Source organism: Aedes albopictus, chromosome 1 (genome assembly GCF_035046485.1).
Source record: "Aedes albopictus strain Foshan chromosome 1, AalbF5, whole genome shotgun sequence".
Classification (NCBI taxonomy): Eukaryota; Metazoa; Arthropoda; class Insecta; order Diptera; family Culicidae; genus Aedes; species Aedes albopictus.
In genome coordinates this window covers 2,740,617-2,765,171 of record NC_085136.1, presented here as the reverse complement: position 1 = coordinate 2,765,171, position 24,555 = coordinate 2,740,617, and the positions used below count along the sequence as shown (strand labels likewise).

Sequence of the window (24,555 nt, the reverse complement as noted above, 5' to 3'; positions counted from 1 at the left end):
CTGGAGTGTGATGCTCCAGACTTCATTGGTCCTGAGCCAGTCATTCCGGTATCAAATTGTTGGGTAAAGCTTCAGATTCACAAATAGGCTGCCACTCAGCACAAACAATACTGGAATATTTTAGTAACATGTCGTCAAACAAAATTGTATTGTACTGAGCCATCCCCTGGCGTAGCGAAATATTCTTTCCAAGCAAAATTGCAGCATGCTGGTCAAAGGCTTGGCTGGCCACTGCTGGCTGACTCAGCTATCACATGGCGAATATTGAGCAGGCTGATTCTTTTGTATGTGATAGCTGTGAATCCGATTATGGAACTTGGTATCAATTGATATGTAACTGTCCTGTTTTTGCGCAACTGCGTTTCCGAGTACTCGGTAAACACATATTAAGTAAATCTGACTTCAGAAATTTTATTCCCGTACTCTACTGCATTTTGGCACCGTCTCGTTATTCGCCAACATGCTCTCTGTGCTCACGTTTCCCGCGTCGTTCAGGTGTTCATTGAAGTGCTGCATCCAGCTTTCGACTAACTCGTATCTGCTTGTCGAGTGGTTCCCGTTCTTATCCTTGCTAGTGCTCGCGACACAAAGTATTCCCATTTCATAAAGGTTTGCTTCCTTATGGTAGTGGATAAGTTATTTCAATGGTCCTAGAATCAGAACCTTTCTTTAGTGGTAGCAGACAGACGTCAAAAAATCAAAGTATATATGGTACTACGACCAACAAATGTTCGAATCCTCCGTTGAAAAGGTGTAAAATGCATCGCTTTCCTCGGCTAGTGACAATAATAAGAGCTCTGTTTGGCTCTATTAAAACTTAGTTTTAACTAATTGTTGTTAGAAAATAAAACATGTATATGAAACAAGCATGGTAAAAAAAGCATTAATTACGGCTGGGGCTTGTGGCTGAACCATTTTCATGGATTTTATGTTAAGCAGTCATTTCCACAATGCTGCCATGGCGCAAATTAGGCGTGCATGTTTGGGTCATATTGACCCCAATACTGCAATGCAATACTTGATTTTGTTAAAAAAATGTCATAGAGTCGGCGCAAAGAACAAAACACTTACTGAAACCTGATTCTTACTAATCCGTCATCCCACGGTTGCCTTTTCCCAGATGACTATGTCATTCTTCTTTCTTTTACGAAAGGACAAGCGCCAAACTTACTTGTTGCCGATACCTACTGTTCATAGAAGATAACTTACATTGCCCTTCTACCAAAAGCATAGGCGGTTCAATTGATAGGATTATCTTTTAAAGAAACTATAACTAGCATCCCTTACCTGACCGTTGACGCTCGCCTCCATTTGATGTTTTCCGAAGAAGCTTGGATGGCAGCAGAGACAATCCTTTTATGGAGTGTGCGATTTTATGTATATGTATGCCCAAATGACCAGCTCCTGCTGTGCATTACCCTTTATTTGTTTATGAGCTAGTAAAATTCAGAAGCTAATCCTTTTCCGAGAAAGCAACTTTGAATTTGTCTTTGCTGCTTTCGTGTGCGGAACTGTGATAGACGAAAAATAAAACAAACGCTTTGCTTTGTATAAAATCTTGTATTTTTATTCATCATACTTACATGTACACCAGGTTTATTCTACACACAATCAAGATAATTTTCGTTACTAGCACATAATGTGACTAACATGGCAAATCAAATCGTTTATATAAAAATACAGAAAATAAAATCAATGGCACAAGGCTCAATTGCGCGTGGCATTACAAGATACAAAATGCTTATTGTAAAATTATTATGGACTACGTTTTGTACAGGTGTTTACATTTTTGCGTCTTAAAGCTACATCACTGTTTCATCCGAATTTATGATTTGTTTTTTAATTACATTGAAATGGCATCTCAAAGACTAATGAATAATCACTTCAAGAAAACATAAGTATTTTTTTCTTAGTATTATACAAACATGGCTCCATTGTGATCTTTTAATGACACATTGAATAAAAAAATAAATATGGGATCAGCGTTTCAATTAATTCATCCTATGCTTCCATATAACTTCTCAGTAAATCTTCTTATAAATTTGCTGAATATTGTTACAATTGTGTGCACACATGTTATAAACCAAACCTTAATTAATTTTATTTTTCCGTAAAACAATTTCACACTGCTCGATTGGATGAATATGGAAGCATACGAGGAAAGTTTGATCCTATCCTTTGTTTGCTGTTGTCCATTGAATTGATTGGGACCTAATTAAAACGAGTAGTATAAAATCAACTGTGATTTTATTCCAATGCGATGACTATTACGCTCAAATATCTTCATTTTTCTGAATCCCTAAGCGCCTGGTGCAATCGGGTCGTTGCATATGGATTTTTCAGAAAAATAAAGTAACAATCCATTGCATTGTATTAAAACATAATTGAGAGTAAAATTCTCAAAAAGAACTCATTTAATTTGCTTACATAGTGTTCAGATTTCCTATTTCTTAGTTTCGGTGGATGAAAGTCATAAATTAGAAGTGAACAGATTTAGTGTGCAATATTTTCCTATAGAGCAGTGAGATCATAGTCGTGCTTAATACTAATGGAATGGACACCGGTGCTATTCACATTATTGGTGGTCGCGGAGCTATTCAATAGTGGTGGTGCTGCAGGCTGTTGATGTTGTTGACCGTGAGACGACGACTCTTGGTTGTTATTATTATTGCTGGAATTTGTGGGCAACACTCCGGTTACGTCGGACGCAGAAATGTAAGGAACTGAACCAAGATTACTTCCATTCAATGAATTATGAATGTCCGTCATGCTTTCAAGGCTCTCAGTACGAAGGCACTGTTTGATTGAAAATCATTATGGGGTATTTTATTTTCCATCGGTTCATACCTGCATACAGATATACTTACTTCACTTTGAAGACTCATTTGCTTCTTCGCGTTTGATAAGCTTGACGAGTTCGTTTTGCGACCCTTTTTTCCTGTACCGCCTGTTGGGTTGGACGCGGCGTTGTTCTTACCTTGATCACCGCTTTTCTTTCGTACATTTTTCGTATTGGGTAGTTTGTTATCTTTCTTCCACTTCATCCGCCGATTTTGAAACCATATTTTAATCTGTCGCTCTGACAGTACCAGTGTGTGGGCTATTTCTATCCTCCGTCGCCGGGTGAGATAGCGGTTGTAATGGAACTCTTTCTCCAATTCTAAAATTTGATGTCTCGTGTAGGCTGTACGTTGGCGTTTCGGTTCCATTCCCGGTTGGTATGAGCCGTTCGCTGAAAGAAAGAAAAGAAGATGAATATAAATGATGTCGCTGTCTGCAAACACAAGAGAATTGATATTAGCACTTTTTGTGCAATCTACTTGACGTGGTGGTATAAGGTTTCTCAAACAAAATGGAAAGCTGTATGGCCAGCCAAAAACTTAACGCTGAATGCAATGTTCTTTCTCCATTTGAGTGACAAATAAAGCTCTGCATGATTGACATAGAAAGCATCTGACACAACTGCCTTATCTCGTTTCGTATATACAATCTTTCTTAGAAGGAGCATTTAAATGGGAAATACTCTTACTCTGGATAATGGAAACGTAGCAACAATCAAGTTTTTATGGGTATTTTCAATATATTTTTGTAATCACAGACAAGCAGACGCATCATTCCAACACAGGTGAGAATGCTTGCCAATAAATGTACATGTCTATCGAACATTTGCTTGTTTTTCACCTTTTAATAATATTTTAATGTTTTTTTTTTTGATATTCAAGTGATGTACAATGGAAGGAAGACATTTAATATGTGGAAGGTTAGTTTACGAGACCAGTCTTGTTAGAGATCACAGTCATTGACACCTTTTCGTCGATATTCGGCTGCCTTTGTCTCCGACATTCGCAACACACGCAACCAAACTACCGTGCGAAACAAAAATGTCAAACAAATGCACTTGACCACGATTGCGCCTTCGGGAGACGGTTCGGCTTTTGTTATTCCTGTCTTCTTCCCCAATGAGAGCTGTGTTGGCCATAGACGTGCATTAACGTTCAACGGACAGCGGACCCACTACTGCATACCCATTTTCATAGGGTCTGAGTGCCATAAGTAATCTTACGCTCCCAAATTCATTATATTCGAAAACAAGCGATTACGGAATCGATCGATTCCGTTATTTTTGGTTTCATGCGTGCTCATTTCTAGCAAAAAATACAAAAATACAAAAAACAGCACTTCAATCCTTTGTTTTAGTAGGATGAAAATGGGAGCTAAATGCTTAATAAGGGAACCAATACCTTATTATATGTCTTTATTATCCAGACTTTCAGCCCAGTGCTGGTTCGTTTCTTTGCATTCGAAGTATTTCCCGCGTGCTCTAGTTCACTACTCTGTCTTAGTATACGGGATTTGGCCAACAGTCCACTCGTTTATATCTATGGCACAAATCTCTCGAATACCGACCTACTCATGTTTTCTATATACTCAAGTTCTCTATGACGTTTAGTTTGTGGAGAAATGTAGCGTTTGGAAGAGGAAGCGAAATTTGAAAGTAAGGTACACCGGGGCAAGTTGAAACGGGTGGGGCAAGATGAAACACGAAGTTTTGAAATAGATTTCAATACAATTTTGAAATTTAACCATCGCTAAAAGATTGTTTGAATCAAAAACTATGTGTTATGGCGATCAAACTATTTATCATCATTAGAAAACATCATGTTAACCCGCTGTTTCATCTTGCCCCACCCGTTTCAACTTGCCCCGGTGTACCTTAATTTGAGGTGGCGGTGATTTGTTGGGAGAGTCGCACGCACGGTGAAAAAATTATGACCGCTCAATCTGTTTGGAATTTTAGAAAATCTGAGTAGGGTATGTGTGCCATCAGTAATCTTACGCTCCCATATTGATCCTATTCGAAAACGAGCGATTACGGCACCAATTGATTCGTTTTTTTTTTGTTTTTATGGGTGCTCACTTTTAACAAAAAATACAAAAATAAGAAACAAAACAAACAGCGCTTCCTTAGTTTTTCATAGGATGAAAATAGGAGCCACATGCTTAAAAGGGGACAAATACCCTATATATAAATGATCTGAGTATGTAGAGGTGATTGAAAGGTGGAAGCTGCACTTCGATGAGCACCTGAATAACGTGGAGAATATAGGTACAACCCCGTCTGTGCAGCAAATCATGGAAATGCTCCAACTCTCACGCTGAGGGAAGGATGTTTCAATTTATTTTTTTGAATTTCATCAGCCCAAAATCAACAAAGAATGGTAACGCTGCTGAAATCATCAAGATGAGTTAAGAAAAGTTGTCACCTACAAAGTCCCATCAAACATCATCTCGCATCATTTGTCACCTAAAATAAATTAGTTTGTGGGAAGTTATCAAGCCGACTTCATTGACGGCCGATCGACAACGAACCAGATCTGCGCCGTACGGGAATCCTCTAGAAATTCCATGGATATGTACTAGATCCCAACGCATCACCTATTTCTCGACGTCAAGGCGATATACAACAGCATGAACCACACAGAGCTATGAAAAACCATGGACGAATATGGCTTTCCTGGGACGCTGACCAGGTTCATAAAAGCAACGATGGACGGTATGCATAACTGCTTGCGGGTTTCGGGTGAACTATCCAGTTTATTTGGATTTCACCGGGGACTGCGAAATGGTGACGGACTCTCATGTATAAAACGCTTATAAGACCGGTAGCTGGGGTCTCCAGTTAGTCTAGTGGTTAAGGCTATGGATCGCCAATCCGGAGACGGCGGGTTCGATTCCCGTTCCGGTCGGGAAAATTTTCTCGACTCCCTGGGCATAGTGTATCATTGTACTTGCCTCACAATATACAAATTCATGCAATGGCAGGCAAAGGAAGCCCTTCAATTAATAACTGTGGAAGTGCTCAAAGAACACTAAGTTGAAGCGAGGAGGCCAAGTCCCAGTGAGGACGTCGAGCCATAAAGAAGAAGAAGAAGAAGAAGACCGGTAGCTCTTTGTTGTCACGAGACATGGACCATGTTCGAGGTGGACCTGCAGCTGCAAGTACTCGGAGTTTTCGAGCTACGCATGCTCTATTCTCGGCGATTTGCAGTGGAACGCTGTGTGGCGGAGAAGGACGATCCCCGAGCTTGCTGCACTCTACGGCGAATCCAGCATTCAGAAGGTGGCTAAAGCCGTACGGGCACGTTGCAAGAATGCCGGACAAAAATCCTGTAATGTTGATGTTCGCTAACTATAACTAGAAGCTTCATTAGGCACCGTAATTTATTTTTGTTGTTAGTTGTAAAGATTGTTAAATGAAAAGTTTTTCAAATGTAAATATTTTTGTTTCCATCCACACTATTTGCTGTCTTCTAAATAAAATTCATGAATATAATGATGCTTTCAATTTCATTTATTTGTTATCCGTGATGCACCACTGAACGTGTTGGGGCTCTTTTCATAAATATGAATCGGTCACCTTGGCATACTTTTCTATTTATATTGCCCTCTACATCTGTACGGCAATGCTATTTCCATTACAACGTGCAAACTGCTACTAGTCAACCGATATTGATGAATATGACTTGCATTTTTGTCTGTGAATGCTTACAGTGCATTCGCGATGACCGTGCTGTTTTGCTCAGTTCGCTTTCTGTACCTTGGTACCTACAGCTGCGCGTGTGCTTGGCTGGGTGTTGGTTGTTTTACATTTTCATCACTTGCTTCTTAAAATTGATCCCTATTAACCGGGAGTGAATGAACATCTTCTAGCCCCATGCATTTATTCGATTATCTTAAATATGAAGCCTAAATGCAAAACTCAAATTGTTTTCAATGCTCAGGTAGTCATGGCCAACTCCCACTTTTAAGAACGCTTTGTCCATAATTATTAATAGGGCACTGCATGAAATTATCTCCTTCTCTTTCACTCTCACAGAAATTTTGTAAACAACAAGGCCAAGAAACGTCAAAATCCCATACAAAATCAAAACAGTGCGGTGCCCTATTGCATAGCTAACTGAACACCTTCAAAAGTGCGATGTCGCGAAAAAAGTGTCCGATGACGTCAGATCGAGTATTGCTTTTATAGATCATGACTTGAAACATATGTGCGATGAAGACATCTTATCGAATCGACGCATATCCGTAATATTATTGCTCTCTTTCATTTAATTGCCTAGAAGTAGAAAGCAAATTTACCAATTTTTTCTACTCTTGAGCACTTAAGGGAGGTGCAAACGACCAATCCGTTCTAAAAAAATAAAGATGTGATCAAACCCTTTTCTCGAGTACTTCAATTTGTTTGACATACATCCCCGATAAATTTTATAGTGATGACAACTACACTGTGTAGTAACACAAAACATTGCTCTATCTGCTTGGTTCAAATCTCTTAATGTCCGTGTGAATTGAATCAAAATTAGATCGCTCGTTTACAAAAGCTCGTTTGTCTTTTTAACTGGTTCAATTGCAAAAATAAGCCTCCTGAACTCATGTATGAACTCTTCAGTGCGAGTCTCTTATTCAAGTATTTTTTTTTTACTTTGTGTGTAACGAGTGCTTTTGCCTTTCTTGTGCCCCGTAACGTGGGTAGATCACCTTATAATGGTGCGTTACGGTGTAAGATCTACCATACCAAATTCTGATCTTGTAATTTTTAACTTTGTTAATTTAAATGCAGGAAAATTCCAAGATCATAATTTGTTCTACTTTTTTTTGTATTATGTTTTTCATTGTTAATAAACCATTTGTTTCAGGAGGATTCAGGTAATTTTTGTCTATGTATAGAGAGATTTATTTCCGAAAATTATGTAACTGTTGTGAGACTATCACCATTTAATACTATTTTCTATTTCAGATGTACAAGCGGGCAACCCTGCAGTCGGGACGCGAAACATCCTTCTTATTTTTTTGAAGGGTCAAGATCGCCATATCATTCGGTGGCGGGTAGACCACGTTGTCCGCGTCGTTTATCTTTGAGCCTTGTGTCGCGGGTGTGGATGCGTTTTTTTTTTAGAAAAATGGTTTTTTGTTTAAATTGCCAATCATGGTTTTTTACTCGTTTTACGCGATCTTGTTTTATTTTATTTTTTTTTTTTTAGATAAATTGAGATGTTCTTTGTTGTTGTGTAACGCGATTTTTTGTTTATTTTTTTTATTTTGTTATTTTTTTTTCGAGTCACCAATTTTTTTTCCCTTGCGTTTTAATCGGTTCTGCTTGTGCCTCACAATTAGCCGAAACATACTTATTTATACAATAAATAGAAAAAATATCTTTACATTTTATTTTTTTCAACTCGTTTTACGTATTTTTTTTTAATAAATTGAGATGTTTTTTTTCGTTGTTTTCGCGTTTTTTTATTTAAATTGAGTTTTTTTTCTCGGATCGCCATTTTTTTTTTCACGCGTTTCAAACATTTATTGTAATGTTCCGATGACCCTGGAGGGATCGGTTCTGCTTGGGCCTCTTACTGAGCAGAAACATAATTATTTAAACAATAAATAGAAAAAAAATCTCTTTTGATTGCCGGCTTTCAAAAGATTAAATTTTAACCAACTAAACAACCAATGCCGTGGGTCCATCGTCAGCTTTTCAGGCGAATCCTTGACCTACATAATACATCTCCCAACCACCCACTCCGTAGTACTTATGGGAGTGTCACTGAGTCGGAGGCCTCTTATATAAGTGCTACATCAACATTTCCTTCCCCTATCCCAAGTGACGGTAAAGATGGGCGTGGCCGGGAATAATGACATTTGTGCTTTTGGTATTCTTGCATAAGATTGGAGCGAAGTTAACTCCCCAGCTTTGTTCCGAAAAGCAATCCGAGCAAGATTAGCAAAAGGTACATGAATGTTGTTAGTATCCAATCTACGAAGTATACCGTAACTACGCTAACGCTAACGCTAACGCTAGCTAACGAGTGCTTTTGCCTTTCTTGTACACCAAAATATGATTATTAATTGAATACGAAATTTCGAGATTTCCCAGAGTTTTATATTCCCACTGAACTCAGTCAGTGCGATGATTTTAGGGGCTGTTTATGTTTGTATGTGTACGTTTTCAAAAAAAAAAAAAAAAAACACTTCACTTTCAGACACTTCCCGTTGGCCGATTTGCTCGCTGAACGGGGAATGATGTCCCTCACTGACTGTTTTCTTTTGAATTCAGATCGGTACAGACATTCTAGAGCAGTGGAGCTCAAACTGCGGCCCGCGCACAATATTTTGGAAAAAAAAGTTGATGATAAAATATTATTTTAATTACTTATAACTTATGACTTAAGACTTATAAGTCTTATAAAAATATTTACCTATATTGTTATAATTTTTTTTTTATTGCAATATTAATACTCGTAATCATGATCATGATTTGAAAAATAATAATCTGCCAGGCTCCTATAAATATCTACTGTAGATATCGTTACGTTTATTTATATCATTATTGTTTAACATTTGGCCTAATCGAAATTACATTGAGAACATTATTATGAATGACGTCCAAATAAAATATTTTTACGATTAGTGGAGAGTTACAAGTTAAAAATATTTTGATAAATTTTAATGGTAATTCTAAATTAGTACTGATAAGTTTGAAATTTCAGTTTCTTCTGTAGTTGATGCTGAATTTAGAAAATGTTTTGTAGATTACAGCCAAGTAGCGTATGAGTTGCTAATTCATATGAATCAAATTGAATTCTCGATGTTCAACACGTTTTTTGGTCAAACTGAGATCTTTAAGGTTTAATTTAATACTAAAACCTGAAAGAAATGCTTGTCAAAAACATAAAAAAATCCGTTACTTGACTATTCTAAAAAGCAGGTAAGAAGATTAGAAAATTTTTAATTTTTAAAGTTAATTTATGATTTCTTTCATTTGAATAATGATTTTTATCCTGTGGCCCTGCGGCCATGGTGAATAATCTGGATTTGGCCCGTAGTATGCTTCAACCTGAGCTACAATCTTTTTTGTGAATTCGATCAACACCGGAAAGGTGAACATTCAATATGCTTCACCAAAGTTCAAGATGGAGGGAGAGCTTTTTTGTGCTGAGTGCTAAAGGGTGAATCGATAATTATTGTTCCATTTTCAAGCTAACGTAACCTTAGTCCTACTTCACCGAAATCAACCGAATTTTGCACATTTTCTCCTTAAAGTTCATTGTTTACAAATGTTTAATTAAGCAGTTATCAGTGAGATTCCGGTCGATATAGTTTGCAAAAAATATTGTACAATCACATGCTACAATCTAAAAAGTATTGGAATCGCTCCTTGGAACAATTAATGATTATACATTATCGTATCATCTTAATGTTTGTCAAAAGGTTTCAGGAACGGTTGTCAGTGAAACATAAGCTTGGAGCTGGGTGGAAACCAAACACGATGCGCATGAACAAACCAGAGAGCTTTAATTATTTGTTTGAAGTGGAACCTGAACATGGAGGGCGTCAATGCGACGGGCTTGGTGGTCTAGTGGCTACCACTTCTGATTCGTATGCAGAAGGTCATGGGTTCAATCCCTGGCCCGTCCCTTTCATCCTACTTTGTATCTTTCTATCCACTTTGACTTTCTCTCTCTTTCTCTCTTCTCTACATATACAACTCATGTATATTCATATATTCATAGCCATCACTAGAACCAGAAACGAATTGGAAAACAAAGTCGTTTCCCTCCCTTCCAATTTCCACTCACAGCATATAACGCCTACAAGTTATGCAACCGAAGCGTGCTGTGCCGCTTGACCTTATTCACCTTATTCACCACACAATCTATCACCTTACGAACACTATAAAATAACCCCTTTCCATGGATCGCATCACCGACCCAACGGTGACTCCCAGATCTCCCATCCTTTCCGTCTAACAAATACCCCAGTCCGTGCTGGTTGTGGGGACGCAGAGTGCTCTCGGTCTCTAGTAACAACAACCAGTACACTCTAACATTCCTTTCCCTTCCCAACTGACCGGCGCCGTTATTGATCCAAAATGTATGAGCTGCTTAAATTGCACTTTGAGAATAAGTGGAGTGTCCCAGCCCTTATTCATTTGGATCTCAGTGCAATTGGTACTCTCTAAAATAAAAGCTCTCATTTTTTAGTAACGCCCATGCCGCACAAGGACTGTGTTGGAAACACACATTTTTTTAAATTGCTCGTACGCTCACATTTTTTCAAAATATCAATATTTTTCGGTATTTGAAGGTGGTTTATAAACCCAGTGAGGCTGCCATGTCGAAATTATTGCAAAATACATCCTCATGTGAGCGTACGAGCAATTTTAAAAAAATGTGTGTTTCCAACACAGTCATGTGCGCCATGGATGTTTACTAAAAATGTGCAGGCCGAACACATTTTTGAGCATAGCCGTTTTTGCGTGTACCAGCTTAGATTAATCACGGAGGAGCAACCATTGATATGTATAGTCAGATTTGATCGTTTTTTGATCGAACCTGAACATGGAGGGCGTCAATATAAATGTCGTGAATTTTACTAAAACGCATCCTAAATTTGAACCGATACCATTTTCATTTCGTTAACTATAGACAATTTGCGAATCAGTTGAAGGGTGGAACAATAATTAACGACTCAATGTTTTTTTTAAGAATCTCTTGGAGCTCCCTTGAGTATAGGTCATCGAATCTACAACCGTAAACAGTCTTGAATGTCTTGAATCTCTTCTGAAACTGACTGAAACGTTTATGAAAGGCTTTAAAGCGCCACTGAAATCTCCCTGAAGCTGACTTAATTTTTTGACACATTCTACCGTGACGTTACAACGTTTTGACGCCTTTTCTGTCAGATTTTTCACTACAACTCGTAAGTTCGACCGTAAACTTTCACATATTTTTGCATATTCGAATTCTGGACGTTGAAACGTCACGCTACTGACTTCCATTTTTAACATACTTTCCCAATGAAATCTAACTGTTCAACTGATCATACTTCATCAAGGAATCCAAATATGTAAAAATATTCGAGGGTTTACGGTCGAATTTACGAGTTATAGTGGAGAATCTGACTGAAAAGGCGCCAAAACGTTTAACTTCACGGTAGAATGTGTCATTTTCAGAAGCTGTAGGCCCCTTAACCCCCTCAAAAACCCCTGTAACGCCCATGAGACTCTTCGAAACCCCCGAAAACGCTTGCGTAATGCCTCCGAAACCCGCCAAAAATCCTCCGATTCTTTCTGCAATGTCTTCGAAATCCCCCTAAAAACCCCTCGGACCCCATGTAACGTATCTGAGGCCCTTGAAACCCCCGAAAACGCCTTCGCACTATGGGCCAGAATTCATAATTTCGCGGTAAAAGTAAAAAAAAATGTTTTTCTAGGATTTATTTATATGAATGATTGTTTGGGCTATGTTTCATTGTGTACCGACTGATATTTTAGATTTGTAACAAAATTGTATCGTTTTTTGTATGGACAAACTTCTTAAAGGCGAAAATTCTGGATTTCAACCAATATTAAGATAAACGTGATTTGTGGTAAAAAATGTGCCCATCAAGTATAACACATAATATTTCCTATAAAAGTAAATTTAGTACAATTTGCATATTTGGTGCACAAATTGCGACGATTTTTAGTTAAAATCTAAATTTTACAATATTGACTCAAATTTAGCGGTTTTTTTGCCAATTTGTTCAAAAAGTAGGAGTATACGACCGTATACGACAAGCAATCGGTCTAGGATACTAGTTTAGACGGTGCGTGTGTGAAAAGAAGTAAGATAACTGTTGGGAAGGAAATCGACATTTTTATATGCACGCAGCATCACGCAGTACAAACGAGCAATGCAGTGTCTCCAGACAGACGACAACAAACACAGGCTTATCATGCGGAGCTTCAGCGCACGGCAGCGACGATGACAACAGTGGGTGACAACATGACAGTGAGTGCCTTCCAGTGAGTGCACCGCGAAGGAGTGAGTGGCTCGGTCGATCATCATTGTCGTCATCATCATCATCACTCCAGAAAGGTACTGCGAGTTCGCGACTATTCTAGAAAGCGCTGCGCGCGACTTTTCTAGAACGTGCGGCGCATTATAAATATGCGCAGAGTGCGCATTCCGACTTCAGTTTATTTTCAACCGTCGCGCGTATAAAATCGTACAGTGTAAAGTGTAAAGTGAAGTGAAATAAAGCATAGTGAAAAAGAAACTTGCCTAGTGTTTTAGCCTCCGTTTCGTTCCGAAAAGTAGTTTTCTGAACAATAACATTAGAGTTGTAAGTCAATAGATAGAGTTAAAGTGTTCTGGTTGTCTCTCGATGATTTCAACAGGCGTCAACAAAAGGGTGGCTAGCACTGGTAGGTATAAATCAGAAGATACGTGTCCAGAGCCTCTGGGATCTAAACTTTTATATGTTTGGTTATTTGACTATTTTATCTATCTTGAAGAAATAAAAGCACTCGTGTAGCGAATTAGGAGTAGTAAATTCGATTCCCATCGGAAAACGTGTTTTTTTTTACAATTTAAATCTCAATTTGTTCAGCAAATACGTATATCTATAGTGTAAATAAACGTCAAAGCGTTCCAAACATTGTAATTTGCACTTGGCTTGGCTAGCCAAAGTGAAATCGAAAAAATGGTTACCCATTACTTGTATAAATCTGCTTTAGAGGTCCTATCTTCGTAGGTTATTTACAGTGCAGTTGACCGTATTTATTAGATCCCAAGCAACCATCCAGCACTAATAGAAAAATAGCATTTTTCTTTTACGACTATGGAAGTGGACATGACGCAATCCATGAGAGGGGTTAAATATTGCCTACACATTTTCAAGAAGATAGGGTAACGGTCGAATTTTGGATTCCTAGAGGACATTAGCTTGAATTTAAGTCAAAATCAAACAGATTCAGATGATATTACACATAATGATGATGTAAGTATGATCATTAGAATAATTAGCCACAGAAGTCCAATGTCGCGACCGTTCGTGTGACTAACATCTAGTTTGCCACGCCCTTACAGCGTCATTAGCGGTACTAGAAGTGTCAAATAAATTTTGTTTACCAAAACAAAAAAAACCTCTACAAGATGGACACTTAAAAATAGTAAATTATTACAATTAAAGCTAATAAAATAATAGAATAGGAAAAGTGATTACACCGCCATTGGAGTTCTAGAGTATTTCTATTGTATGATCGTAAAAACCTCCGCTGTCCGTCAAAAATATACGCGAGGTCATTTCTGGCTGAATATTTGATGAAGATGACTGATTTTTAAAGCATCAGTTTACACTGTTTTGGACACCCCAATACATTTTGGACCCTCTTAAATATATATTCTGGACACCCGGTGTTTAAACTCGTTTGAAACTATTTTCGAAGAATCTGCCACTTGAACAAGTTGGATCACATCCTAATTACTTGATTGACAAAGACTTATTAGACGAACTTTGCGAATTTAATGCACTAGAATGATACACGTTTTTGTTTACATCTGCAAGTTTCCTTAGCACCGCAATCTGTTTTTGTAAACATGTTGCGACACTCGCATGGATGACCAGATTGATAAAATTTAATTTCAAGGCAAATAATGATATTTCTAGTGAGGAAATGATTACTACCCGTGTAGAGCAATTTAATATAGCGAATGATGCGGAAATTTTGCGTCATCTCTTTATTAAATCTGTGTAAGTTGTGATAATACGACCCAGGGGGTCCAAAATATATGGGGGTCCAAATTATATTGGTTACCCTATTTGCTGTCAAAGTTACGCCCTTGCGATATGTTGGCGCCAATACAGGATTTTCTCAAAGAAAATATGTAAAAGAATTAAATTAAAAAAAAAATGCTATTCAAGTAAAGTTAAAGTTTGTCCACAAAAAGGTTCAACCTTAAAAAGTATAACTAGTTGTATAGAAAACTGTTCTGCTACTTTGTATACAACTCCAAAATAAACTGGTGATTTTCCTGCGAGAAATACCATGCTTTGCTTCCCTCTCAATAGTATTTGGTTTAATAAATTCCTACAGCAGCAGCAACAGCTCGTTGGAGATATAATCATCGCATTATCATCGCTTCAATCAACATATCTCTTGTTTTGCCTCTCGCACAAGCACTGCCTTCGTGCCTCCATATTTTGTGGACTGCCATGTTAATATATGTTTCGTTATTATCACCGATGACTCAGTGAAAATGTACTGGCCATATTCGCTTGTAGCTCTGTTAGAGATGGAGTCGCTTCTGGTTTTGTGTATTGGTTTAATTATAAAAAAGTAGTCCTCTCATTTGATGTTCTGTCTGCATTTTACTTTTAAGATTTCATTCCTCAACCAGAAAAGCAAGTTAAATACAACTTTACGTGGTGGTGGGCGAATGGCACTAGCCAGTGCTAACCCTTATACAATTCACGACTGTTACAACCAGCTGTGATTACGATGAACAGAAACTTTTAAAAATGATGGAAATGAAAAAATGACATGAAGCCATCAATTTATATTCTTCAAGAGAAGTTCACTGCAGAAAACTTCTGACAGCTCTCTTCGTAGTAGAGATGATTTTGATAACGTCCTATGGAATGAATTGATATCTTTCGTTGCTATGGAAGGGTGGACAGACTCAACTCCGAGTGTAGATGCTTAAAAGTTTCCCGGCAGTTCATAACTTTGCCAAGTTTGTTCCGCCGGTAAAATCGTTTATTTCATTCTTTTCTTTGTTGGGTTTGGATGACAAGATACTTGAAAATACTGTCAAGCTGTATGTTGAATTCAAGTACTTTGCCTGAAAGAAGAAATACATCACTACTCTACTTTTATGTGTTATGTCCTCGATGATTATTTGTTTCTATTTCCAAGGTTAAACATGTGTCGATACAAAGAAGGTTTAACAATAGGTGTTTATGGAACTTCTCATTCGTTTCCCAGGTTTTCACTGTCAGAAAAACATCAAAGCATATCCTCAGTCGTTTGATTTTACAGTCTGTGCCGCGATGCTACTCTCCGTTGCTTGCTGGGAGTGATAAATTAGAGGTAATTTATTTTATGTTTTATTTACGCTTCCCTCCTTAACGACAGGTTTCTTTTAAAACTTTCATGGTGGTTGATCATTTGTTATTCTACGGTTAGGCAATTGATGTCACATTTAGACAGTGGTGTATTGATCCGAAATCATGATAAGCGAGTTTTGTGGCAGTCAAAAGACTACCAGTGCTACAGCATGACTATTTGGTAATTTCATAAATAGTACTCACCAACACCAGCAACGTGAATTTTTTTCATCCATGGATAAATAATTCGTTCCCCGTCACTAGTGGTGTTCATCATATCGTCGCCGAGATCATTATCAGAATCCAGTTCGTCCAGTTCTCCATCGTTTGATTCCGTTTCGTCAGGTGATCTATCCATCATCATTTGTTCTTCATCTAGATATTCATCCTGAAGGAGATTAAAGTACAAATGGAACGAAAATTTACTACCGTATAGTCTGGCAAATGTTTGAGCGATCTTTATTCTCTTGGAGTTTGTATGCATTCACAACTTAAACATAATTTCAACTTGAATAACACTAGTTTACAGCATTTTTGAACTCGGTAAGCTGATGATCATTTTTGGTGTAGAATCATGCCCTGAGTTCGAAAACGCGAAAGAAAAAAATTACAGTAGAGCGGAAATTTTTTCGACTTTCCATACAAGGTTGATGATTTGAAATCGATTTTTGTTCTATTTTTAAGCAAAGTCGCTCACTTCAAACATCTCATTCTCCGTAATCAATGCTTCGATTGAGCTGAATTTTTTACTGTAACTCGCCTACATATGATATGTCAACTAAACGTGGAGAAAGAATTTTTTAGTTGTTTTTTTCTTATTGAAAAAAATACATTTCTTCAAAAATTTTTGGAAATTTTGCTAAAATTTAAGAAGATCGTCCCTTAAACTCGCCAATATCTTGAATTTCATCAATCTGACGCAAAACCTGTATTCAGATGATCGAATGGTATTGTATTCAGCTTTCAATTAATGAAAAAAGATTTAAAATTGGTTGAACAAAACGCAATATATTTGAATTTTAGTAAATTACATATTTTGAAAACTTGTAAAACTCGATATTGAGCTAAAACTCAAAAACTGTCCTACTTAAAATTTTTCGAAGGTCGGTTTCGAAATCAGCACTAAATTGTGCTCCAAAAATTTTGGTCGTTGACAGAAGTTCACGACTTTCGTTTTATTTTGTAAACTTGTGTAATTAGTTCTTTTGTAAGAAGTTTGATAATTTGTGAAAGAAACGGAATAAATTTGAAATATTGGAATGAATGTTTTGTCTGTTTTTTAAAATATTACTAGCATGTAGGAATTATGATTAAGTTCACTTTACTAAGGAAAAGGGAATTTGCTCGTCCTTTTCTAGTTTTCCTTAAAAAGTTTTATTTTTTAGTTTTTCTTTTGAAGAAGTGAAGTAATAGTAAAGTGTTTTTTTTTTATTTTAACTAATGATTAATATGATCAAGTTGCTAAGTGTATATTAGATAATACTAGCGTTTAGAAGATTATTTAAAGGTGAAAGAAAATAATATGAAATTTTGTCCGATAAAAGGGAAGGATTCATGGTTATGTTTTTATCTAACTGATCTATAATTATTCAGATAACTATTTCACAGTTACATACGTAGTAGTACGATGTTTGCTGGGACAGTAAGTACAGGAATGATAAATAATACAAAAAGCACGGGAAAATTATTATAGAACCCTAAAGTTCTTTATCATATCGTTACTTTTGATATGAAATATAATAATATGGAAGGCAATACAGTGCACAAGTCATTCGTTAACGTGTTTTTATAATTTCTGAAATAGTCTTTATAAGCCATTGGTTTTCTTCCCTTTACTTTAACTCTGGGAAAAGCAACACTGTCGCAATTCCTTGGTGCAGTTGCTCCTTTCAGAAGCGATGAACCGCTTGAAATTTTGTGTAAATGTTCTTTTTGGTATTGCACAGTCTGTCAATGCTTTGTGTGAAATGAATACAGAAGATTTGGATTGAAAAGCAGGAGAGATCTTGGCGATCTAAACCAACATTTTTATAAATAAAAACTAAAAACACAGCGCATCATTTTTTGTCTCAAGAGCAAACTTATGTGTCTCTGACAGATTTTAGGCCACTGAATCCCAATCCGGACTCAGATTTGCTCTAGCACGTCACAATTTTGTGCTTTATCTCAATTTATTGGGCCAAATATGCGATTTTGGGCTTTTTTGATTACAAGCTATTAAGCATGGACATATTTTTTTAAGCAATCAAAGGATAAATTGGTCAATTAACATCTAAACTATTGACTCATGCAAAATATTTCGTTTTACCAAATCAAATTTGATAGATTTAAGCATTTTATGTCAGTATGTAAACTTGCATGCAACTTTTGGAATGTGACTTGTATGAGAAATATCGTACCTAACATAAATCGTTTAAAACTATCAAATTCGATTTGGTAAAACGCAATATTTTGCATGAGCCGTTAATTTAGATGTTAATTGACCAATTTATCCAGTAAAAAAAGCTCAAAATCGCATATTTTACCCTATAAATTGAGATACAGCACAAAAGTGTGACGTGCTAGAGTAAATCTGAGGCCGGATTCGGTTTCAGCGGCCCAAAATCTGTCAGAGACACATAAATTCGCTCTTGAGACAGACCAAAAATTAATTTTTTTTACGCTGTGAAATTATTGTAGAGTTACAAGTTATGATATTTTTCTATTTACCTGATCGGATCCTAAATCATCACATCTCAGTCTCATTCCAAGTTCTTGAAGTTGTTGCCCAGCAGGTACTGCTTCCTCTATTCGCCTATCTAATTTTAAACCTGAAATGTGGATATAATACGAAATATAAGGAAAAAACATTATTTTTAGGTCATTTTAGGAGGCTGATAAATGTGCTATAGAATAGTCGAGTACAACGAGTATGCACATTTTAAAAGTCAATTGACATGATTTGTAATTCGGTCACACTATGAGAGAGCTGTTTTTGTTTACGAGTTCAACTGATTTTTGTGAGTGAAAGAAAATCGTGTTAGATATTGTTTTTTTGGATTTCAACTATTTGTTTGGGCGGAGCCAATGTTTGCCGAACCGATCGTACCGTGTGTAGTGTTGTTACACAAACAGTGATTTCAAATGGGAGAAGTATGTTTGTGTAACCTCAGTGTCATGTTGGTGCAACACGTTTTGGCAGTTCGTCATACGGTTGCAGAAACTTAAACTGGTTCGACCAACCTGGGAGCGGTGGCAATGTTGGTCAAACGGTTTGAGTAGTGTAAAGGGTGCCTTATCTGCGGGGTAGTTGACCAGCGGGATGAAGTTGATCACTATGGAAATCACGTCCTTCAACCGCTGAGGACGCTACAATTCTGTTTCAATGGAAGAACTTTTGATGTAAATCAATTATGTGAATGTCTTGTTTGTGCGTTGATTCGGTCGGATGCATAAGGCCGATGCTACGGCAACGGTTTGATTCGTGTTTCGTGGAGTGAGCGTGAGGGATGGATGAGAGTCAGTCTCGTATGTGTATTGATTCGATCGGATGCCGGAGGCCGATGCTGTGGCAGCGGTTTGATTCGTGTGCCAGTATGTAATAAAATATCCAGGGACACTGAAATTGATATCTACCGGTGAGTTCGTTCCATATCATTGCATATTAATGAAATCATTAATTTTATATATTATTATTGTTATTATTAGCTTTAACGAGGCTTTCAGCCCTAAGCTGGTTCGGCTTGGATATTATATTATGTGTTACGCACTTAATTTTGAATGCCGGGATCTCAGCATTTTCTCAAACTTTCGCCGAGATCCGCACAGCCGAGTGCTCGGCAAATAACAACATTGCCGTGATCTCAGCAACTTTATTTTTTGAGAAATACTTGCAGAAATTCCTAAGGAAATCCGTGGAGAAATTTTCAAAAGAATCCATGTGAATATTTCTGAAGGAAACTTTGGAGGAACTCCTAAAGAAATGCATGTAGCAATTCCTGAAAGAATCCGTTGGACGAATTTATCAAGAATTACTTGTAGGAGTTCCTGAAATAACCCATGAAGAAGTCGGCGAAGCCGAAGTTGCCACTGATGAGTAAACTTTGGAGGAATTCTTGGAGCAATACATGAGAAAATTTAAGCAGGAAACCTTGGAGGAGTTAAACAGAACTGGCACGATGGCCCTACGGCGAGACAGGAGAGTTGGCGTGGGCCCAATAAGCCATCCGTTAAAATCCCCATTTCAATAACATAGGAGAAAATACAACTCGATTCAATCGGCAAAGACCCAAGCGACGAAATAAGGACTACGTTTGGAAACTTGGAACATGGAATTGCAAGTCACTAGGTTTCGCAGGATGTGACAGGATAATTTACGACGAACTACATCCCCGCAACTTCGACATCGCGGCGTTGCAGGAACTTTGTTGGACTGGACAGACAGTGTGGAAAAGCAGGCATCGAGCAGCTACCTGCTACCAAAGTTGTGGCACCATCAGTAAACTGGGAACAGGATTTATAGTGTTGGGCAAGATGCGACACATTTGATCGGGTGGCAGCCGATCAACGCAAGGATGTGCATGTAGAGAGTTAAGAGCCGTTTCTTCAACTACAGCATCATCAACGTCCACTGCCCACACGAAGGGAGACCTGATGACGAGAAAGAAGCATTCTACGCACAGTTAGAGCAAACATACGATGGTTGCTCGCCGAGTGACGTGAAAATCGTTGTTGGCGACATGAACGCGCAGGTAGGAAGGGAGGAAATCGGGCGGTACCAGTAGTCGGGCGAAACAGCCTGCACGCCGCCCGTATTGAATGATAACGGCCAGCGATGCGTAAACTTTGCAGCCTCCCGTGGTATGGTAGTCCGAAGCACTTTCTTCCCCCGCAAAGATATCCACATAGCCACCTGGAGATCAGGCGACTACCAAACAGAAAACTAAATCGACCACGTTCTAGTTGACAGTAAATTCTTCTCGAATATAACCAATGTCCGCACATACAGCAGTGCGAATAGGGTAGCGAACCACTTGGGCAGCGGCCGGTATTTTGGGCACTCTTCGCTCTAACTCAGTCAATTCCAAACCAATTGACTTGAAATTCTGTACACGGCTAGATACTATACGTATCTCATCGCGTTCCAAAAATTGTGCCAATTGGTTCAAAATTGGCTGAGTTATAGCAGAAAAGTGCCCAATATAGGACCCCTGCCGAGATGGTTCCATTTCCCTATAGATTCGGATCACTACGTAGTCGCTGTAGGCATGCGCTCAAAACTTTCAACAGTTATAAACACGTGTCGAAGTCGAACGCCGCGGCTGAACATCGAGCAGCTTCGTAACGTAGAAGTGGCTCAAGACTACGCGCAGCAGCTAGCAGTGACCCTACCAACAGAAGAGCAGCTAGAAACGACTGGTACGACGGCGAATGTGAACAGTTAAAAATGTGAAGAAGAAAGTCAAAATCCAGGAATAAAATGAAACTGAAAATAAAGAATGAAGCACATTATTGAAAGGCGCGGAACAGGCAGAACTCAGTCTTCCGGATGAAGAAGCGCCAGCAGGAAGAACGAGATCGTGAAGCTGTAGGCTTAGACTGTACCGCACTGAGGACACACGAAAGTTTCACGAGAAGCTGAACCGCTTGCGCAGAGGCTTTGCGTCACAAGCTGACATGTGCCGAGATAATCACGGGAATATTCTCACGAGCAAGCGTGAGGTGGTCGAGAAGTGGCGGCAGCATTACGATGAGCACCTCAATGGCGACGTTGCAAGTGGTAACAGATCTAGGAGAATGTGCACAAGACGAAAGACTTCCGGCCCCAGATCCAATAGATTGAGGAGGAGGTTGGCTGGTTGAAAAACAACAAAGCCGTTGGAGCAGATCAAACTACCAAGCGAGCTTCTGAAATACGGTGGAGAGCTTCTAAAATACGGTGGAGTGCTCTCACCAGTACTACACTGGGTCATTACCAAGATTTGGGAGGAGGAAGTATTACCGGAGGAATGGATGGAAGGTATCGTGTGTCCCATCTACAAAGAGGGCAACAAGTTGGATTGCGGGAACTACCGCGCGATCACACTACTGAGCGCTGCCTACAAGATACTCTCTCAAATTTTATGCCGCCGTCCCGAATTTATATCGACGGTTAAGAAATCGATGCGGTCGAAGAATTCGTGTACTTGGGCTCACTGGTGACCGCCAACAACGACACCAGCAGAGAAATTCAGAGGCGCATTGTGGCAGGAAATCGTGCTTACTGTGGACTCCGCGGAACTCTACGATCAAATAAAGTTTGCCGTAACACGAAGTTAACTATCTACAAAACATTGTCCAAACCGGTAGTCCTCTATGGGCATGAAACATGGACCCTACGTGCAGATGACCAACGCACCCTTGGAGTTTTCGAACGGAAGATGTTGCGTACCATCTACGGTGGAGTGCAGATGGAAGACGGGACTTGGAGAAGGCGAATGAACCACGAGCTGCATCAGCTGCTGATAGAACCAACCATCGTCCACACCACGAAAATCGGGAGGCAACGGCGGGCGGGTCACGTCATCAGGATGTCGGATAGCAACCCGATTAACCCGAGAGTCATCCGACCGGTACAAGACGACGTGGTACGCAGCGAGCTAGATGGGTCGATCATGTAGAGGACGATCTGCGGACCTTTCGCAGAGTGCGGAACTGGAGACACAAAGCCATGGACCGAGTAGAATGGAGACGGCTACTATGTACAGCAGAGGCCACTCAGGCTTTAGCCTGGTATCAGGTATCAGAAGGCTGGCTCCAGAGGCACGTTATCCTCCATTTGGGACATTTGTGCCATCGCCAAAATAACAGCCTATTTCATCATCTACCTGAGGGAAAAGGAAGGAAAAAGGATTTGGATGGGGATAAGGACAGGTAGGGAAATAGGAAAAATACCCTGGAAGAGGGTACTAACGCACAAGCGTACCACAATGGGTTCAAACAGCGCCCTGAAAAGGGCACTGTAATAACGCATAAAGCGAAAGAGAGCCTATAGCTCTTTACCACAGCGGGTTAAGAACAACAGAATATCCTGAAGATTCAGGTTTCTGAAGTCAGTTTCACTTAATAAGTGTTTACCGAATACTCGGAAACGCAGTTGCGCGAAAACTGGACAGTTACATATCAAATGATACGAAGTTCCATAATCGGATTCACAGCTATCACAGGCAAATGAATCAGCTTGCTGAATATTCGCCATGTGATAGCTGAGTCGGCAGTGGCCAGTCAATGCTTTGACCAGAATGCTGCAATTCTGCTTAGACAGATTAGTTAGATACTTCGCCACCCGTAGAGTTGGCTCAGCACTATACAATTTGGTTTGACGACATGACTCCAAACTATTCCAATATTGTCTGTGTTGAGTGACAGCCCAGGTGTGAATCTGAAGCTTAATCCAACACTTCGATATCGGAATAGCTGGCTCAGGGCCAATGAAGTCATGTGATGCTCCAGAGCGAGCTAACTCATCAGCCAAATCATTTCCAGCGATGGAAGAATGACCAGGTACGCATACAAGGTGAACAGCGTTTGCTGAATTCAGCTCCTCGATTTGAGTTCGACAAGCGATAACTATCTTCGACCTGGAGTTGGCCGAAGCAAGTGCTTTAATAGCAGCCTGGCTATCTGAACAGAAGTATATTACTTTGCCCATTACGTGCTGCTGAAGTGCTGATTGCACTACGCACATAAGAGCAAAGATTTTGGCCTGAAAAACGGTACAGTGTCTACCAAGTGAATAAGACTGATACAGCCTTAGCTCACGAGAATAAACACCAGCACCTGCTCGACCTTCGAGAAGGGAGCCATCAGTGTAACATACGATGCCGTCTGAAATACTTCTTTCCAGATAATTAGATGTCCACTCTTCTCGGGAAGGGAATTTCGTGGAAAATGTCCTATATGGAAAATTACAAGCAATTGTAAGATCACTTGGAGCGAGGACAATTTTGTCCCAATTCACTAAAAGTGGAAACAACGAGGTGTGTGTTGATGTGTGGTTCACAGGAGTTTCCTCTAGTAGACCGAGTACCCGTAACCGGTAAGTGCAAGAAAGGGCTTCTTGTTTGAGATGAATGTGTAGTGGGGCAACGTCAAAGAGAACTTCTAGCGCTGCCGTAGGAGTTGAAGAGAACGCTCCAGACATCGCCATTAAGCACATCATTTGGAGATGGCCTAATTTTGATTGGACCGTTCTCACTTCACCCTTTTGCCACCACACAAGACATCCATAAGCCAATATTGGCCGAACCACAGTTGTGTAAATCCATTTGATATACTTGGGTTTTAGACCCCAAGTTGTACCAAAGGTTCGCCGGCATTGCCCGAAGGTCATACAAGCTTTCTTGATTCTGAACTCAATGTGAGGTGTCCAGGAAAGCTTGGAATCAAGAATGACTCCAACGTACTTTACCTGTTCAGTCACATCGATTTCAGAATCAAAGAGACGCAAAGGTCGAACGCCATTACGGTTTCGCCTTTCCGTGAAAAGAACAATAGATGTTTTACTCGGATTAACCGAAAGGTCATATTGGCGACACCAACCCTCAACTACCCAAGTTGTACCAAAGGTTCGCCGGCATTGCCCGAAGGTCATACAAGCTTTCTTGA

The 24,555-nt window shown here is 39.1% G+C and overlaps 1 protein-coding gene across 1 annotated transcript in view; it reads right to left on the bottom strand.

The window, feature by feature from the left end:
- Nucleotides 1–2,502: 2,502 nt before the first annotated feature.
- Nucleotides 2,503–24,555, bottom strand: part of LOC109405232 (homeotic protein deformed) — a 45,328-nt gene continuing 23,275 nt past the window's right edge. Inside the window, exons 2-5 of the mRNA XM_019678266.3 lie at nt 18,640–18,740; nt 16,135–16,318; nt 2,868–3,232; nt 2,503–2,796 (exon numbers count right to left, since the gene is read on the bottom strand). Coding sequence (XP_019533811.2) covers nt 2,512–2,796; nt 2,868–3,232; nt 16,135–16,318; nt 18,640–18,740 — 935 coding nt within the window. The 3' untranslated portion in view covers nt 2,503–2,511. The remainder of the gene's footprint in view (nt 2,797–2,867; nt 3,233–16,134; nt 16,319–18,639; nt 18,741–24,555) is intronic.